The 21,386-nt window shown below is 43.1% G+C and overlaps 1 protein-coding gene across 1 annotated transcript in view; it reads right to left on the reverse strand.

The window, feature by feature from the left end:
• Positions 1–21,386, reverse strand: part of DPY19L3 (dpy-19 like C-mannosyltransferase 3) — a 51,051-nt gene continuing 29,665 nt past the window's right edge. The window contains exons 13-19 of the mRNA XM_066583926.1: positions 21,123–21,245; positions 20,756–20,867; positions 20,281–20,337; positions 14,961–15,043; positions 11,644–11,776; positions 5,819–5,977; positions 1–1,258 (exon numbers count right to left, since the gene is read on the reverse strand). Of these exons, the coding sequence (XP_066440023.1) occupies positions 1,088–1,258; positions 5,819–5,977; positions 11,644–11,776; positions 14,961–15,043; positions 20,281–20,337; positions 20,756–20,867; positions 21,123–21,245 (838 nt within the window). The 3' untranslated portion in view covers positions 1–1,087. The remainder of the gene's footprint in view (positions 1,259–5,818; positions 5,978–11,643; positions 11,777–14,960; positions 15,044–20,280; positions 20,338–20,755; positions 20,868–21,122; positions 21,246–21,386) is intronic.

Raw genomic sequence — 21,386 nt, forward strand, 5'->3', positions numbered from 1 at the left:
TTTTAACAGTTACTGTTTAATAAAGAGAGCTGATCTTTTTGTGCTGCACCTGATTAATTGTGATTTTATGAAAACGACACCGTGCTGATAGGTGACACAGTGCTGGTATCGGGGTCTCTCCCACTACTTTATGCTGACCCCTGATAGGGCAACATCAGAGCGCTTGAACTCAGCAACTTCCATTGAAATGGATGAAAAGGTGGAACGCACGTGTGACCTCTGCTCCATTCATGCGGGTTCCTCCGAGACTTCCATTCTCGGGCTCAGTGGGGGTCTTAACAGTCATCCCCAATCCAAAGGATAGGGTGTAACCTAGTGGGGGTCTAACTTTAAAACTTGGCACAACCCCTTTAACTACTATAATACTGGCCCATGAAGGAGATGAAGGCCCTGAGAAGTAGAGGAACGCTCTGTTTCCACTGGATGTAGCACCACTTCTGTCCAACCATTTAATAAGCCGATATCGACATACAAAACATCACTGGCTACAACATTTCTTGAGGGACGTCTTCGCTCCAAGAAGAATCGGAAGGAATCTGCTTGTGGCCACTCTTGATTGCAATTAGTTTCTGATTAGACTGTTATAAAACCGAGAATCCTTGATAGCATGGGAGGAACATCACACTGCAAAATGAACACAAAACCTCTTAAAAAGCCAAAATGTCCAAAAAATATAAAACGTTCCATATTTTACTTAAAAAAAAAAACAACAACACCCTCCGCTCTCGCAAAAGGTCCGGTGGTCGGAGGGACGTCGCTTGTGAAACCCTGGTCCCTCGTTGGCCACAACACCAACACAGATTTGGCACGTAATACTATGAATGGCTGCACCCTCCTGAGTTGTGAGAAGATGGGAGTAGTAGTTTGTGACAGTTGACCCCGCCTGTGGAAAAATAAACAAAAAGGGATAAAATGGCAAAATCGGAGGGAACGGGGGCAGTGCCACCAAGACTTGGTCTCACAAGCTGCCATGATTCATGATTCACCTCACTTGGAGTTCAAACACTATGCTATTAAAAACGCAATAAAACAGACTAGACCCGGCCGGCCGAGGCGACTCGTCACACGCAGGAGCGCCGTCCGCCCGCTACTTCACCACCGCTTTCCGTGATAATCTGTAAACGTGGAAAGTTTTGTTCTTGAAGACCCTGGTGAAAAATTTTGTGTAGGAAGGCGAATCTTTCTTGACTTCGTCGCAGAAGCGCGGCCAAGGTGAAAACGTCAGATCCGGCTCGTTGTATCCGGAACCGTCCATGATCTGCGGCAGAATACGGAAAACGAAAATTACTTTGTGTTTGAATGTGTCGCCGATTACAAGAACTCTGATTGCTGTCAGCAAATAGGAACATTCTTCTTTATATGCAGAAGCTGAATGTATCCCTCCTAACATCATACTTCTCACAGCGGAGGGTTTGGTACAATTGTATGCAGTCTAGACAATCCGCTGTGAGATAAACACAGCAGCAGCATAAATCCCTCCTGTCCAGTTTGCTACAATGTATCAGTCTGCAGTCTGGGCTCTTTTGCTCACATAATCTTGTCCAGACTTGCTAAAATTGAAGCAAGCGGCAAATTATCAGCTGCGACTGGGAGGTGCGATCAGTGTTTGGACATAATCAAGACGTGCCGATTATACAGCCAAACACAAAGGAAGTAAATTACCATCCAAGATTCGTCTGGACCCAAATATAGAGTTTATCTATATGGAGGAAGAGCTATATGGCCTTCAGAGCTCTGCCGTAGGGAAATCCACACTGGCGTATGTTCATCCGTGAAACGCACACTATTTGTCCAAAAAAACGGATGAAAACATAGCGTTTCACTGATCTATAGGCTATAATGATTTAAAGGGGTTGTCCAGTTGCAAACTATTGGCCTAGGCCACCTATTTTCTGGGGTGGAGTGCTCTGTGCACTGAGCTGATGTTTGGAGGAAGCAGACAGTTCTGTTCCTACTGCAGAGGTCATGTTTAGTATTGCAGGCCAAGTTGCCATTGAAGGGAATAGGAACTTTGCTTATAATACCAAGCTTGACCACTGCAGTGAAAATGGAGCTGTTCGCTTCATGTAGAAAATCAGCTCAGTTATTGAGCACAGAAGCCCAGTGAACAGCTGATCTGCAGGGGTCCTGTGTCACAGAGCCCCACAAATCTACTATTGATGGCCTATGGATAGGCCCATCAACAATTTGAAACTGGACAACCCCTTTAAAGGTAGTCAAACTATGCATAGGATTGGCTACGTTTGGCCTGGCACGTTTGTGCAGTGTTATTTTGTGGGATTCAAAAATAAAGCCTATTGTGCTTTTCTATCCCAAAAAATAAAAACGTGTAGAAACGTTTACTTTTGTTTGTTTTTAATATTGCAGCCCATGAAATACACATTGTGACGCACGGCTGTAAGTTTCCTTATGTAAAGTTTTTGTGATTATGGGGAAAAAAATGTTAAATTGCAAAACTTTATTAGGACAAAAAAATGTCTTTGGTGAAAACCGTCCATCACAAATAGGATTCTAAAAACGGAAAGGTTTGCTTAAAATGCGCATTTTTACACTTTTTTGCATGTACATTTCTCGCATATGTGAAGCGTACTTGAGTGTGCCAGTGAGGACAGCCCCCCCCCCCCCCCCCCAACTCCATTCTTAATGACAGGCGCTGCTGCAGGCAGGGAGTCCAGAATGGATGCAACTTTGATAAAAAAGCCCTTTAGAACTTGCATGCAGATGGTTAATTCTTTGTCTATTTGCTTTTGTTTGTTTCCGATTGCCTTTATTGCACCAACTGATGTATGTTACTGTATAGGCTGGTTTACCTTTATGGTTTGTTGTTTGGTTACGTGAGTGATCATGTGACCGGGTGGCGTTACTTGCTGTACTTGGTGCAGCAGTTTTGTACCCGGCCTTGTTGCATCCATTCCTGGACTCCCCATCTTCAGCGCCGCTGTTTCCTCCCCTTCTTTCCTGCACTTGTGACTGCAGACGGAGGCGGCATCTGCTGTTTTCAGCATTAGACCGTTGATCGTATTGAGGTGTCCATCACATGGAGCACTCCTCCTCCTTCTTGCTAAAGGTTTCAGCCTCCTTTCTGTGAGTCTTAGGATATTATTTTGTTTTTTGGCCTCCACTAACCTTTTAGGAATGGCTTACAATAACTGGGTTAAAGGCATTTTCCAGTTAAATACTATTAATGGCCTATCCTCAGGATAGGTCGTCAATAGTTGATGGGCCGGGGTCCGCCAATAGTTGATGGGCCGGGGTCCGCCAATAGTTGATGGGCCGGGGTCCGCCAATAGTTGATGGGCCGGGGTCCGCCAATAGTTGATGGGCCGGGGTCCGCCAATAGTTGATGGGCCGGGGTACGCCAATAGTTGATGGGCCGGGGTCCGCCAATAGTTGATGGGCCGGGGTCCGCCAACTATTGAAATCAATGGGAGCCACTTCTGCAGTGACAAGCAGAGACTTCCGCTCCGACCTCTGTTATTGCGTCGCTGACAGCATTCGCCCGCACATCTGATCGGTGGAGGTGCTAAGCAACAGACCTCGGCCGATCAACTATTGAGGATAGGTCATCAGTAGTATTTATGCCTGGAAAACTCCTGTAAATGGAGGCTGTGCCGATTGCCTAGTAGAAGGATCCGGTGGTTATAATGGCATCTGTTTACTGGATCCACTCTTCATGACGCATCTGATAAACTGATGCCACCGTTAGAAATCCACCAAACTAATAGGATATTATGGCATCCATTTAACAGATATGTCATGAAAAGCTCATTACTTTTATGCATCTAACTGATGCCATACAGTGGTACCCTGCAAGAAACAGAGTGTGTCATGTGCCGGATCATTCCATACAGCGATAGCGAGCATCACAATGTCTGCACTCGCCTGTGGGAGTTATGTATACCTAACTGTCACCAGGTGGGGAAGGGTATCATTTCTCCTTAGGGAGAGCACCTAGAAGGTGAATGAGAAGACTTATAAGGCCATCCATGCTCCTCTGGGAAATATGTAAATAAGGATACCTCTGCAGCGCCACCTTTTGGAAGGCCTAATCACTCCCGACTCACGTCATAGGCCTCTCACTAGCTCCACACCTATGAGGGACAAAAACCCCGAAACAGCTGTCTGTGTATGGTTGTCTGGCTTTTGGTTTTCAATTCCCAATCACTGTTATAAAGACTTGCTTAAAGGGTCTAACATTGATTTGCAGGAATGCTGCCAACCAATAGGTGGCGCAGCAGAGGTATTGTTCTATCCACCTTATTAAAGGTCAGCTGACATGTTTAGAGAGAGGCAAGTCAGGCTGCTGCTGGTTCCAGTCCTGCTGGGATGGTCATTCAGGCAAATCCACAGAGTCTGGTGGAGACGGAGACACTCTGGAGGTGGATGCTTGGATGGATCAGAAATCTCGTTCAAATCTTAAACGCATTGTTGTTGTTCTCCAATAAAGAATAATTAAAATGGTTGTCTGAGTTTGAGGTCCAGTGTAGACCTAGAGCTCTGCCCACCTAAGGCCCAAGCTCTGCTATTGGCTGCAGCGCCTGTGACGTCCCTTAAACGGGGCGGGACTGCAGGCTGTAAACAAACAAGGAGCGGAGTACCGAGCACCGCGGGGAACACAGCGAGAGCGCGAACAGGAGCGTGGAAGCAGATTTGTTGTGTTACTGCTTGAGGAACTGGTTTTACCCTGGACTGAGAACTCGGACTACACTTTAACCTTAAACATAGATATTTTCTTTGCGCCTGCACCGTCAGAGCGGCTCTGATTTCATACAGCCACATCAGGCTACCATTTCAAAAAAAAAAAAAAAAATTAATCATGGCGTTTTGTTTTTTCCTTGCATTATACTGAAGTTTTCCTGCCACCCTTGTGGCTTCCATCTGACTAACACAGCGCTGCGGACATATTTACTGTGTGTGTTAGGGGTCTTTGGGACAAACATGATAAACATAATTGAAAAGCATCCCTGCAGCAAGCGAAGGGTTACTGTCAGCAAAGAATAAATGCATTGCTGCAAAAAACCGTCCTGTAACATTATCCGTGGTTGTGGCCGTCGGCCAAGTCCTTGCAGTGAAGTCTTCAAATTGACTGACACACGTCAGCTAAATTCCCAAGGTCACATCAAGAGCTACTCAAGAATAACTTGGATCTGCGGCTCGAGTTCCGTAGTGAACATTTGTGACCGCTGTACTGAATCCACGCCGCACCTAGGGGTGCTACTATGTCTACTGCAATGAAGGGCATTAATGCCGGCCGAACACAAAAGAAACAGTTAGGGCCCTTTACACAGGACGACCTGTCGGGCGCAGATGACGAACAGGTCGTCCCAACGATGATCTTTCCTGCACTTTTTCACAGGAATGATCCTTGTTAGTGAATGGAGGCGGAGCATTGTTCTGGCCCGCCCACCTCCATCCACAATAAACAGGCAGTCATTCATACGTGAACTGCCTGTTTACATGGAATGATCCATTGTTGAGTTTTTTGCATGTAGAAACTGAACAACGAATGAGAACGTACAAATTCTCAATCGTCGATCAGTCATGGAACACATCAGAATTGGACAATCATTCGGATTCTGGGTGCGATAATCTGAAGGATTTACCGGCCATGTGAAAGGGCCCTAACAACAATAATCTTCACTGCTAATCCAATATCACAGTATATCGGCCACAGGTCATTGCTCTGTTTTTACAAATGACAACCAATGCTGGGAAGTAGTCAGTAGTATATATAATCATCTCTGGTAGGAGAATGCGTTGTCAGAAGGAAGAAGGAAGAGCAAGAAGTCCACTCAACACATTGTAACATTTGTCTTACGTGTCCGTTATTAATATCCAGCAGATCTCGCAGGCGGCATCCTCGGCCATGTCTCCGTTCATAGCAGATACTGTCCTCTAGAATCACATAATCTGTCCCAAGTGACCTCAAAATACTGTGAACGTCTTCTGGCGACCTCTTTGCATACACCTGGTATACCTGTAACATGACACAATCATCATCGAAAGAGAACAAAAATAAGTATATTACCAGCTTTAAAGTATTATACACTGATTAATGTCCCCTATGTACAAAAATATAACTACTATAATACTGCCCCCTATGTACAAGAATATAACTACTATAATACTGCCCTCTATGTACAAGAATATAACTACTATAATACTGCCCTCTATGTACAAGAATATAACTACTATAATACTGCCCCTATATACAAGAATATAACTACTATAATACTGCTTCCTGTGTACAAGAATATAACTACTATAATACTGCCTCCTATGTACAAGAATATAACTACTATAATACCGCCCCTATGTACAAGAATATAACTACTATAATACTGTCTCATATGTACAAGTATATAACTACTATAATACTGCCCCCTATGTACAAGAATATAACTACTGTAATACTGCCTACTATGTACAAGAATATAACTACTATAATACTGCCCCCCATGTACAAGAATATAACTACTATAATACTGCCCCCTATGTACAAGAATATAACTACTATAATACTGCCCTCCTATGTACAAGAATATAACTACTATAATACTGCCCCCTATGTACAAGAATAGAACTGCTATAATACTGCCTCCTATGTACAAGAATATAACTACTGTAATACTGCCCCTATGTACAAGAATATAACTACTGTAATACTGCCCCCTATGTACAAGAATATAACTACTATAATACTGCTCCTATGTACAAGAATATAACTACGATAATACTGCCCCCTATGTACAAGAATATAACTAACATAATACTGCCTCCTATGTACAAGAATATAACTACTATAATACAGCTCCTATGTACAAGAATATAACTACTATAATACTGCCCCCCATGTACAAGAATATAACTACTATAATACTGCTCCTATGTACAAGAATATAACCACTATAATACTGCCCCCTATGTACAAGAATATAACTACTATAATACTGCCCCCTATGTACAAGAATATAACTACTATAATACTGCCCCCTATGTACAAGAATATAACTACTATAATACTGCTCTCTATGTACAAGAATATAACTACTATAATACTGCTCCCTATGTACAAGAATATAACTACTATAATACTGCCACCTATGTACAAGAATATAACTACTATAATACTGCCCCCTATGTACAAGAATATAACAAATATAATACTGCCTCCTATGTACAAAAACATAACTACTATAATACTGCCCCCTATGTACAAGAATATAACTACTATAATACTGCCCCCTATGTACAAGAATATAACTACTATAATACTGCTCTCTATGTACAAGAATATAACTACTATAATACTGCCCCCTATGTACAAGAATAAAACTACTATAATACTGCTCTCTATGTAAAAGAATATAACTACTATAATACTGTCCTCTATGTACAAGAATATAACTACTATAATACTGCCCATATGTACAAGAATATAACTACTATAATACTGCCCCCTATGTACAAGAATATAACTACTATAATACTGCTCTCTATGTACAAGAATCTAACTACTATAATACTGCCCCCTATGTACAAGAATATAACTACTATAATACTGCCCCCTATGTACAAGAATAGAACTACTATAATACTGCCCCCTATGTACAAGAATATAACTACTATAATACTGCCCCCTATGTACAAGAATATAACTACTACAATACTGCCCCTATGTACAAGAATATAACTACTATAATACTGCCCCCTATGTACAAGAATATAACTACTATAATACTGCCCCCTATGTACAAGAATATAACTACTATAATACTGCCCCCTATGTACAAGAATATAACTACTATAATACTGCCCCCTATGTACAAGAATATAACTACTACAATACTGCCCCTATGTACAAGAATATAACTACTATAATACTGCCCCCTATGTACAAGAATATAACTACTATAATACTGCCCCCTATGTACAAGAATATAACTACTATAATACTGCCCCCTATGTACAAGAATATAACTACTATAATACTGCCCTCTATGTACAAGAATATAACTACTATAATACTGCCCCCTATGTACAAGAATATAACTACTATAATACTGCTCCGATGTACAAGAATATAACTACTATAATACTGCCTCCTATGTACAAGAATATAACTACTATAATACTGCCCCCTATGTACAAGAATATAACTACTATAATACTGCCCCCTATGTACAAGAACATAACTACTATAATACTGTCCCCTATGTACAAGAATATAACAAATATAATACTGCCTCCTATGTACAAGAATATAACTACTATAATACTGCCCCCTATGTACAAGAATATAACTACTATAATACTGCCCTCTATGTACAAGAATATAACTACTATAATACTGCTCTCTATGTACAAGAATATAACTACTATAATACTGCCCCCTATGTACAAGAATAAAACTACTATAATACTGCTCTCTATGTACAAGAATATAACTACTATAATACTGCCCCCTATGTACAAGAATATAACTACTATAATACTGTCCCCTATGTACAAGAATATAACTACTATAATACTGCCCCCTATGTACAAGAATATAACTACTATAATACTGCCCCTACGTACAAGAATATAACTACTATAATACTGTCCCCTGTGTACAAGAATAATATCACCGAGGCAGTTAAGTTCCCGTTAATCAAGTGTATTTCACTGTAGGGAACCACAGAAAAATAGAATAAAATATAACTTTTATTAATTAAGATAAAAAAGCAAAAGAAAAACAATATAGTGCGATATAAGGTGATGAGATAAAACTATGCTCGAATAGTAATAAAGAAGAAGTCTCTTTGATTTTATCAATTTTCATAGGCCAAGATGATTCCTTGAGGGGAAAAATCTTTATACCCTCTTGCAATATCCGTAAGGTACTGAGTAGTTAGAATTAGTTGTTATTTTCTATTACTCGTTCTCCCCCCTCTATAAAGTAGAGGATGTCAGTATATTCCCCTATCGGAGGTTCTTATGTATTCTCACATAGAGAGAAAGGGAATAGTAACGTATATCTATGATGTTCTAGTCACAGAGGAGATTATTAACCAGAACCCTGTATTCCCGCCATACACAGGGCTACGTATTTCTCTAGATATATAATAGAGTGCTGGAATCTTATCTCGGACTTGAGCACGGTGAGTATATCACCAAGCTCAGAAGTATATCGGAGTCATACGCAGATTGCTTATATATGTCCACAATCGTCAAGGGGTAGATGTACATCCCAAGTACAAGTGTTGTGTTTAACTTAAGGATAGTGGATAAAGTAAGTCATGCAAGGTATGCCCCACACATTGGGGAATAACCTATTGCAGGATTTTCATCAACTACCACAGTGTGAATCGATATAAAATAATTAGAGAACTTCTAAAAAGTCCAAAGACGGATACATAGTGATCTCGGATGAAGATATAGATCAAAAATATTCGTCTGGACTAATGCTGCAGATCAATAGGCTATGAGTATAAATAGCTTCTCTTAGATAGCTGTAAAGGACACTTAGGTTTCTGTGTCCAACAGTATAAGTCCTAGGTGGTTGATTTGGTGCAAGGCCAAACTATTGATATCAATCACCTAGGTAGTCACTCTTTATATTAAATTGCTGTTAAGGGACACTAAGATTGTTGGTCCCGGTAGTTATGTGCCTAAATGATAGCTCTGGCATAAAAGCCAGGTATAGATGTCTATCACTTTAGTCAGAAATTCTATCCATCTACGCGTTTCTGCTGTCAGAGAACTTCTGGCAGCGTCATCAGGATGGATTCTATCCTAACAGCACAGTTTTTAAGCCACAAAGAGCAGTGGCTGATAGTTGATCTGAACAGCACAGTGGCTGTTAACAAAATGAGCATAGATGTACAAGAATAAAACTACTATAATACTGCTCTCTATGTACAAGAATATAACTACTATAATACTGCCCCCTATGTACAAGAATATAACTACTATAATACTGCTCTCTATGTACAAGAATATAACTACTATAATACTGCCCCCTATGTACAAGAATATAACTACTATAATACTGCTCCTATGTACAAGTATATAACTACTATAATACTGCCCCCTATGTACAAGAATATAACTACTATAATACTGCCCCCTATATACAAGAATATAACTACTATAATACTGCCCCCTATGTACAAGAATATAACTACTATAATACTGCCCCCTATGTACGAGAATATAACTACTATAATACTGCCTCCTATGTACAAGAATATAACTACTATAATACTGCCCCCTATATACAAGAATATAACTACTATAATACTGCCCCCTATGTACAAGAATATAACTACTATAATACTGCCCCCTATGTACGAGAATATAACTACTATAATACTGCCTCCTATGTACAAGAATATAACTACTATAATACTGCCCCCTATGTACAAGAATATAACTACTATAATACTGCTCCCTATGTACAAGAATATAACTACTATAATACTGCCCCCTATGTACAAGAATATAACTACTATAATACTGCCCCCTATGTACAAGAATATAACTACTATAATACTGCTCCCTATGTACAAGAATATAACTACTATAATACTGCCCCCTATGTACAAGAATATAACTACTATAATACTGCTCCTATGTACAAGTATATAACTACTATAATACTGCCCCCTATGTACAAGAATATAACTACTATAATACTGCCCCCTATATACAAGAATATAACTACTATAATACTGCCCCCTATGTACAAGAATATAACTACTATAATACTGCCTCCTATGTACAAGAATATAACTACTATAATACTGCCCCCTATGTACAAGAATATAACTACTATAATACTGCCCCCTATGTACAAGAATATAACTACTATAATACTGCCCCCTATGTACAAGAATATAACTACTATAATACTGCCCCCTATGTACAAGAATATAACTACTATAATACTGCCCCCTATGTACAAGAATATAACTACTACAATACTGCCCCTATGTACAAGAATATAACTACTATAATACTGCCCCCTATGTACAAGAATATAACTACTATAATACTGCCCCCTATGTACAAGAATATAACTACTATAATACTGCCCCCTATGTAAAAGAATATAACTACTATAATACTGCCCCCTATGTACAAGAATATAACTACTATAATACTGCCCCCTATGTACAAGAATATAACTACTATAATACTGCTCCCTATGTACAAGAATATAACTACTATAATACTGCCCCCTATGTACAAGAATATAACTACTATAATACTGCCTCCTATGTACAAAATATAACTACTATAATACTGCTCCGATGTACAAGAATATAACTACTATAATACTGCCTCCTATGTACAAGAATATAACTACTATAATACTGCCCCCTATGTACAAGAATATAACTACTATAATACTGCCCCCTATGTACAAGAACATAACTACTATAATACTGTCCCCTATGTAAAAGAATATAACTACTATAATACTGCCCCCGATGTACGAGAATATAACTACTATAATACTGCCCCCTATGTACAAGAATATAACTACTATAATACTGCCCCCTATGTACAAGAATATAACTACTATAATACTGCCCCCTATGTACAAGAATATAACTACTATAATACTGCCCCCAATGAAGATACTTATTCCCCTACCTGCTTTGTCCTGTCCCTGAGGACCTTGTCTTCATAATGGGGGTGGTTGGTCAGTATTCTCCCAGTACAGAGCTTCACCCCCGCCAGTAGCTGCATGCTTCCAGCAAACACTGCATGGTTGGGAGTATTTGACCTACACAATAGAAATAATTTAAAATCAATTCATCCGCTGATGTTAAAGGCATTTCAGTATACATACATACATACATACATAATTATGTTTTACAGTACCATTATATAACATGGCTGGCGCAGTGGGAGTCCCCCTTTAAGTAACTTAATATAACCAGCAAACAAGAATAAATAAAGGGGTCCTCCAGTACTTTTACCATCCATGACTTATCCTCAGGATAGGTCATCAACAGTTGATTGGCAGAGGTCCACCACTTGGGACCCCTGTTGATCGGCTGATGGCCAAATCCACCATCAGTGTTGACAGCGCTGGAAGCAGATAGCGCTGCCCGTATTGCAGTATACTGGTCTGGTACTGCAGGCACAGCTGCCACTGAAGTCAACGGGTGCTGTGCATATAGTAGCAAATTGGGCAGCCGTAACGTTAATAGCATTGTCTGTACTGACAACGGTCCCGGCCGAGATCACTAGCGGTGGACCTCAGCCAATCAATTGTTGGTTACTATCGATGACCTATCCTCAGATTAGGTCAACAGTCCCAGACAACCACTTTAGGAAAAGAGGACTGAAGACGACTGTACAGACTTATCCTCAGGGTAGGTCACCGGTGGCAGATTGGTATGGGTCCGTCACTTAGGGCCCCAGCTGATCACATGCTGCTATGGATGGCCGGAACTATGAAAGTGCCGTCTGGAGCGCAGAGAGCTGCAATACCAAACCGGGCCACTACCTTATAGACGGCATCTTAACAGTTCTGGCTGTCCATAGCAGCATGTCATCAGCAGATGTGACAGGCCCCTGCCCATCGCCTATTGGTGACCTACCTAAAGGACAGGTCTGCAATAGTTTTTCTCAAGGAAAACTCTTTTAAAGGCACATTGATACTAGGAAATGCCCCCTATTAACCATCGCCTCGCCGAACTGAAGGATCAGCAAAATGCTGCAACCTAAAATAATGTATACGATGTATACAAATGACGGCTCCCGTGCCCCACGGACTCACCTGGAAGGTCCATTTAACTCTTCACTCACACAGAGGACCCGTCCTCTATATAAAAGGGGTCCTTTAATGTAGACCGCCCCTCTGAGCTCATTAGACAATGTGACTACTACCCCGGAGCGCGTATAAATCACTACCGCTGGTTTATGAAACCCGTAGGTCACAGATTTCTACTGCGAGCAGTAACTGCCGTTGGCGCTAATCCAAGTGTACGCCATTTTAACGGGGCGGCGACATCCTGAAAGACGAATCGGTAACTTTCTTCTGCAGCAGATATTTGCCGTCTCAGCTCTTTTCCTCCTCCTTCAGGATGCCGATGATATAGTCTAAGTATTGAGTTATATCTGCTCGAACATAAACTGCTCTCCGGAGACAAAAAGGCATAAAGTATTAGCCGGCGTTAAATAAGATGATGGTTTTAAACATCTTGTCACCAGAACAGTTTATCATAAAAAAAATATCAATAGTTATTTCAGAAATCGCCGAGAACGGCTTTTTTTTTCCACTTTCAAGGACTCTGCATCCTCTGGCGAGGGGCCGAAAGATTAGCATAAAGCAGATGTGATATCATTACTTAATCAGGGAGAGAGATGACAAACTGGGGACCGCGCCGCCGAGCTCCATCGTGACAGCGGCGGAAGAGGCAGGAGGCTAAAGATAATGAGCTGCTAATAACATGACTTATGTGCGGCAGTCAGCGGCACAAGGAAAGCTACAGAAACCTATGGCCTCGCACGTTATAGATGGGCTGTGTAGATCATACATGCCTGCCAGTTTCTTTATGGCTGGCTAGGTGTTTAACTCCGCCCTATGATCAGAGACCCCAACATACCTGCACAGTCTATAGGAGTCTGAAATATACCTACCACCATCACAGCCCACTGCTTTGTCTGATGCTTTACACTTCAGCACTGCTTGCATAGATTGCGGTGTATAGGCTCAGCAGGAAGTCGGTACACAGTGAATTGGCTACTTGCCACAAGCAGACTGAACCTCGAAGAGGGGGCTGTAAATCTTATTCAGGGTACGTTCACACATTGTAGGATCGGGGTGGATTTCCCCAATGGAAAATCCGCACCAAAAAATGTGTCAAAATCTGATTATCGGCTTATGATGCGGATCCGCAGCAAACGTCACCCATTCAATTGGAAGAATGAAATCTGCTGCGGATCTGTGTCAAAAACTGGATTTAGTTGTGGATCCGCATGAAAATGCAAATCCACATCTAAATACCCCATGTATGAACGTACCCTTAAAGGGGATTTGGAGGTTTTATGTAAATAAAGCTGAACGCCTTGTGTACACTGAATGTTGGGTTTCAGAGAGTGGTCTGACAGCTGACACCCAGCCGCAACTGCCACGACCGGAGGCATATAGCTAGGATATGCTATCACTCTATGATTGGTGATGGTCTGACCTCGGGACCCCCATTGATTCTCATAATGACGGGCCCCTCTGTTCTCAGGGTTGGTGACGGTCCCAGAGATCGGACCTCAACCAATCATAAAGTCACAGTGTATCCTAGCTATATGCCATCATTTTATGAAGTGGGGGCAACCTTTTGAAAGTGACCCTCTGGTCCAAAAAGATGGCCGGACTGCTTCTCTGACAACCCGCTGTATACTGTGCATCACTAGTGGATCATTAGCCTAAGACACTACATGCTGCGCCGGCTAGTCTGTGATTGGGTGAGCAACAACAGCCAATCAGAGCAGCATGTAGCGTCTTAGACTAATGATACAATAGTCATTAACACTTTTCCAAGGTAGTCAGAGAAGCCATCTTTGTTGGTCCAGAGCCGGAGGGTCGCTTTAAGTCCTGCCAAGTCTCCTTTTCTAAGATAACTCCAAGTTGAAGAGTAATCTGAGATAGACCGGTCACTAAGGGATATGCTGTCTGACAAACCTACGGAAAGCATTCTGGTTGTCAGAGACGCTAGCAACCAGACACGGCTATGGATTGGCAGTCGCTGTGCCGACATCAGCCAGGATGAAGTCCCATCATGTCAGCAGTCACAGAGTCTTCTGAAAATACAGATTATGAGGTTGACCTCCTACAACCCTTCATGCGCCATCAGCAGCGGTCACCTAAAGCAGCTCTGCGGACGCCACTGCTTGGTAACAACATACATGCGGCGCTGTGCGATCACACTGGATTACATAGAACAATCATGGCCGACTCTTACTTGATCCAGTTCATCAGCTGCACGGTGTCCGGGTCGTAGAATTCACGCAGTTCAGAGATCTCCTCGCTGATCCGCGGCCAGAACTAAAAAACACACAACATACTTAAAGGGGTTGTCCCGCGGCAGCAAGTGGGTCTATACACTTCTGCATGGCCATAATAATGCACTTTGTAATGTACATTGTGCATTAATTATGAGCCATACAGAAGTTATAAAAAGTTTTATACTTACCTGCTCCGTTGCTGGCGTCCTCGTCTCCATGGTGCCGACTAATTTTCGCCCTCCGATGGCCAAATTAGCCGCGCTTGCGCAGTCCGGGTCTTCTCCTCTTCTCTATGGGGCTCCGTGTAGCTCCGTGTAGCTCCGCCCCGTCACGTGCCGATTCCAGCCAATCAGGAGGCTGGAATCGGCAATGGACCGCACAGAAGCCCTGCGGTCCATGAAGACAGAGGATCCCGGCGACCATCTTCAGCAGGTGAGTATGAAGACGCCGGACCGCCGGGATTCAGGTAAGCGCTGTGCGGGTGGTTTTTTTAACCCCTGCATCGGGGTTGTCTCGCGCCGAACGGGGGGGGGGGGGGTTTAAAAAAAAAAAAACCCGTTTCGGCGCGGGACATCTCCTTTAATGGAACCGACCGAAAAACATATCAATGTACAGACAGACTCCAAGTTCATTGGGTAAGACAGAAGAGAAACAAGCTACTGTCCTCTGGTATCACCAAGTTTACAGCCAAGGTTCTGCATTATGTTTAGTGATGTTGGATAGGAATAAAGTAAGCGCCTTGCACAAGGAACAAAGAGTCCAACAACATGAACAATTTTCTTTTGTATCATTAGGGGACACAGCTGAAGGCCAGGGGTATAATTACTGCCACTAGGAGGCAGACACTAAACTAAACTAGACCTCTCCTGCAGGCACCAATCCATGTAGCTGGAGCTTAGTGTCTGTAGGAGGCAGACCTGGTTCTCGCCGGTCTTCAACAACCTCTTGGATTCAGTAGGGCAAACAGAATGGAATTAACCATTCTATTGCCTACCCTAACCTCAGTTATAGTCCAAGCGCTAACTTGGATGTGACTTTAACCGGAGCACTCCCTTTCTCCTTAAAGGCACTCCCCATCCTTCCAGGGGGTAACACTGCTGGAACTACGGAAACCACTTTTTCCTTCTCCATGTAAGGGGTAAGTATCTAAGTTGAGTATTCTCTCCCTGTCCCCTCCTAGCCACTACAACTCCCATCCTCTCACTAGTGGAACAAACAGGCCAGAAGCTGCAGGACTATTCCCTGCATCAGGGTGGGGTCCGGGGCTGGCGTCTTGCCTCTAGGGCTGTGGGTTCGCCTCTTCAGGGGGTCCTTTGTGTTAGCTGTGGGCACAAGAGATTAGTTCCAGCCCCCTACGGTTGGTGGGGGGAGGGGGGATCTTTTCTGGGCTGCTACAGCTTCCTTCGAAGGCAGATTTTTGCCACGGGGCCACCGGTGTTTGTTTCCTGCAAGGCTTTCCCATAGGATTGCCACAGGGTTGCAGGCACATGAATCAGCCGATATTTTTCATTGCATTTGGCGTGCTGCTGCGGGCGGTCTCTGTGCGGCTGGCGAGTGTTTAGTTCACGGCCACGACTCGTACTGCTGCCGGCTGTTTCTTCTTCTCTGACTGGCTGCCGGCTTTAGGCATAGTCAGGCTACTCCCAGGGTGCGGTTATGCCGGGGTAGGAGGTGGAAGACTTATCAGTATGCACAATATAAGCAGAGATTCCTCTTCTCATCACCAATCCCTGCACAGCGCGCCTTCATTCCTCAGCGTCCATTGGTTATCGGTTTGCTGCTGGACAAGTTCCGTCCCCACATCCTCTCTACCAGATCCATCAACTTCAGTTCTTCACGTGGGCTTTCTGGGACCGGTAATAACCTTCCATATGCGATTCCAGGACTTCTCCTCTCATAAGAAGCTCCAAACCACCCAGCAAGGATCCTTGGGTTCATCGCTCTCCAGCTCTGCTCCGGACTAGGTAAGCTCGATCAGGCGGCTAACTCCCTTGCTTTATTGCAGTAGTATTCTATTAAATAGTGCTCACGGCTCTTTTGAGCGCCATGTCTGACTCCGGAGTGGAAGACTCCAGACTGGGGCCGGTTAGAGCCACATACTACACATGCTCTCGCTGCAGTGCTAAATTTGCATGCGGCCAATTCTAACAGTTTTATTCTAAACTTATTCCATCACGGCAAGAGGCCGCACAACCAACTCCTGGCACCACACTTGCCCAGCCCCTACAAACAGCTGAACCAGAATGGGCACGCTCCCTGTCACAGGTGGTCTCAGGCCTTACCAGGGAGTCTACCAAAATTCTGGAAAGGCTGGACCGTTCGATCAGTCAACCATTTCTAAATGTATCTGACGGAGACGACTCTTTCACGCAGGGCTCTTCCCGTAATAGATCACAGAAGAGAACTAGACCTTCCCACCTTAGGCAATCATCTAGATCCCCAGCATCATCATCCTGTCCAGCCCTCCATGAAAAGCGCTCGCAACCTTCCTCCAGGGACAATAGTTGGTCAGCGGGCGAACTCCGAGCCCCCTTTTGGTTCAGAGCTGAATGAAGAACATGCTTCTAAACTCTCCACTAAGGTGGATAGCCTGATGGTCGCCGTAAGGGAAACCCTTCAGATTACAGATCAGACTTCCAATGTTCCAGCGGTGACTTTTTTATTCAGACGCCAAAAGCGTACTTAAAAGGTATTCCTTCCTCATGCAGATTTCGACAATGTCCTAACCAGGTAATGGAACCTCCCCGGCAAATGCTTCACTAATCTTAAGAATCTAGATCTCATGTATCCCTTTCCAGACGACTGAGTAAAAAAAGTGGTCGTTTTCACCAGCCATAGATCGGCGAAATTTTGCGGCACAAGGCATTTGTCCAGACAGGAGTCCACACCACCGATAAATATGTTGAACTTCCGGCCATTTTCCTTTTGCTTTATCACTTCACACCCCGGCTGACAGATATCCCAATTCGGGTCCAAACTGACAATGCAATGGCCATCACGTACATAAATCATAGAGGTGGGAACCGCAGCACAAAGGTTATGGCAGAAGCAGCCATACCGGGTGTGGACAATTGGATAGCCAACTTCCTCAGCAGAGAGACAGTCGACCTGGAAGATTGGGAGCTACATTTTGAAGCCTTTCAAGCCCTTTGTTGAAGGTGAGGTCAACGGGACGTTGATCTCATGGCGTCCAGGTTCATTGCCAAGTGCCAATCTTTGCATCCAGGTCTCAAGACCCACAAGCTCAAGCAGTAATAGTACACACACGAGTAATTCCATGGACAACCTTCAGATTCCCGTACGTCTTTTCTCTCTGCCCACCAATCCCATGACTTCTCAAGAAGATCAAGATGGAAGGCCTTTCGGTGATTCTCATAGGCCCAGATTGGCCCCGCCACGTGCGGTACGTCGATCTACTAGACTTCCTTGTAGAGACTCGGCAGCACCTTCCTCTTCAAGAGGATCTTGTCTTACAGGAACCTTTGTTCCACCTGAGTTGGTCTACGCATTGTTTAGCAGCGTGACGGTTGAAGCCGCAGTCTTCAAAGATCATGGATTTGTGGAACGTGTCAATCAAACAATGATGAAAGCTGGGAAACCCTCCTCTTCTCGGGTTATCCTCAAGTTTGGAAAAAAACCATTTCTGGTGGGAACAACTCAACCTCCCTCCTATGAGTTTTTCTTTATCCCACCTCTTGTCCTTCCTAAAAGAGGAAGGAGCCCGAGCCTTAATTCCCCGAGAGGTCATGTAACCGCACTATCCATACTTTTCCAACTCCCACTGGCACAATACGACACAGTCTAAAGCTGGCCCCCCTTACATTGTGTGCTGCCTGGACACCATTTAAATTGACTTTTTTAATTTACTGTTAGCAGGGCTTAATTTAGGAGTAGGGCTTATATTTCAAGCATCCTCAAAAACTCTGAAAAATCATTTTGCATCCTCAAAAATTCTGGAAAATCATGCTATGTCTTATTTTCAGGGAAACAGGGTAGTAGGGGAACTAACGCTTTTCTGCTTAGTGTCTGCCTCCTAGTGGCAGCAGCTAGACCCACGGTCTTCAGCTGTGTCCTCCAATGCATGTGACGAGAAAGAGATTTTACGGCAAGTACAAAAATCTTGTTTTTTTAAACTACTGATTTCTGGCAGATCCAAATGTTGACTACTAATCATTTCAAGCGATCACTACCAAGATAAGGCGCCATTCATACGGCGGTCCATGATGCACAATACAGAACCATACTGTGGGCTGTATAGGGTCGTGCACGGTTCAGTATTACAGGCTGAGTTTTCTACTAGAGGCACCGATAACAAATCTTCTCTAAGTCACTGTTTCTCAACTCGGGGACCCCCAGCAGGTCGTGTTTTCAGGATTTCCTCAGTATTGCACAGGTGATGTAATTATCGCTGCTGCCTCAGACATTGCCATGGGTGTTGTTATTATAGGATATCCTGAAAACATGACCTGTTGGGGGTCCCTGAGGACTGGAGTTGGGAAACACTGGGCTAGGATAGCATTCGACATACAGATTGCTGAGATTAATTTTCTATCTAGACCCTGAAATAAAATCTCTGCATTTTCCCATGATTTTTACACGCACGGCCCGAAAGAAATGCGTGTAAACTATATTTAGGCTTTATGATACAAGGTTGTGTACAGGAGGCCCAAAATGTTTTCTATGGGTATGAATACACAAGAAACCAGCAGCATTAACCTATTCCCACCCCCAAGGACTGTACATACACCCTGGGTGGGAAAGGGTTCCCGCAAATGGGCATACAGTTACGTCCCATATATGGCGTAAACTCAGAATGAGCCTGTGCCATCAGCAGTAGGAGCCAGCTGTGATCGACAGTCAGCCACACGGCTGTTTACCCTTTACATGCTGCAATGTTGATTGCGACATGTAAAAAGTTCACAGAGGAAGGATGCTCGCTCTGTGATGCCATCGCCCCTCCGCCATGTAGTAGTGGAGGGCAGATAGGTTGCCATGGGAACTGGATGTCAGTCAATAGCATCCAGGTCTGCCATTACCTGTGAATGCTACCATATGCAATAGGCTCATTTATTTGAATGGGGCTGAATTGCGTAGAAGACAAAGTCCATGGACAGGAGTGGAGCTGTTCTAGCAATCAAGAGGCCATGTTTTCCTGATCTTATACAACTCCTTTAATGATTTTAACCATTTTCCTTAGCTGTATACCTGAATAGTGCGGCTGTAACTTAGAATTTACCAAGTAATGTGTGGAGTAACAAATATAAATACTTTTCTTACCTTGAATACCACGGCAACTACCACCAATATAGATGCGGAATATCGGAGTGTGTTGGTCTGGAAAATAATGCATTCTTGTAAATTAATGGCCTCCAACCTGTGGCTCTTCAGCTGCTGATTAACTACAACTCCCAGCATGATCTAACAGCTGGTGAGCAGTGCTGCAAAGAAATGCCAACTTTCACTTGTTCCTAGGAGATCCCTGAAGTAGGACTATGCTGCCATCTAGTGCATAGAAGAGGAAGCACAACCAATACATGAAGTATTGTTTTATATAGGGATCTCTAGATTTTCTAACTGGGAATCTACAGGAAATTAAATCCTCTTCAATATTATAAAAAGCAGCTGCTCAGATCAACACTTCAACCATATTAAGCTATAATTTTTATTTCATTATTTTGCAATACAATTTACTAATTTCCTGCTCTTTGGAGATAACTGGGAGGATATAATGCTGCATACTCAATGTACTTACCCTCTGCGGTGTGTGCAGACGTAACAGTCTCAGTGCGGCGCCCCAAATATCAATACTGGCAAGTCCGAAAGAAGCAAGCACACACATGTGGGACGTCCAGAGATATTTCATTCTGTAACACAATAGCTCACTGTCAATATTAGGTCTATGAGAAAATGTACCGAGGAACACGAAAGGTTAAACCTACCAAAACTAGAAAGAGCGAATCTCATGCAATCAATCCAATTCTGCATCTTATTGTTTTCACAGACCCTTCTGACAAAGCAAGCAGTGACTTGATTGGCTGCTGTGAATAACTTTATCTTTTGCCTTGCAGCAGTTTTCCTAACCTCCCCCCAGTGTTGACGAGTCTGCAGTATCGGCTCACCTCATAGTGCTGATGGCCAGGCACCCAAACAGAATGCTGTGCATGAGGTGGTAGGCGACGTCGGCTCTTACTAGATACGTCTTCTGTTCATGTTGATTCATCTTCTTAGAAGTTGAAGAATTACTGGAAAGCAAACAAAAAAAGTCTATAAAACTACTTCACTTTACACATTAAAACAAAAATGTATTTCCCGAGACGGACAAGCAAAGAAAAAAAATCTACTTCAGTAGTGATTTAAGACTATAAGGCCTATGCAGAGGCACA

Source organism: Eleutherodactylus coqui, chromosome 11, assembly GCF_035609145.1.
Source record: "Eleutherodactylus coqui strain aEleCoq1 chromosome 11, aEleCoq1.hap1, whole genome shotgun sequence".
NCBI lineage: Eukaryota > Metazoa > Chordata > Amphibia > Anura > Eleutherodactylidae > Eleutherodactylus > Eleutherodactylus coqui.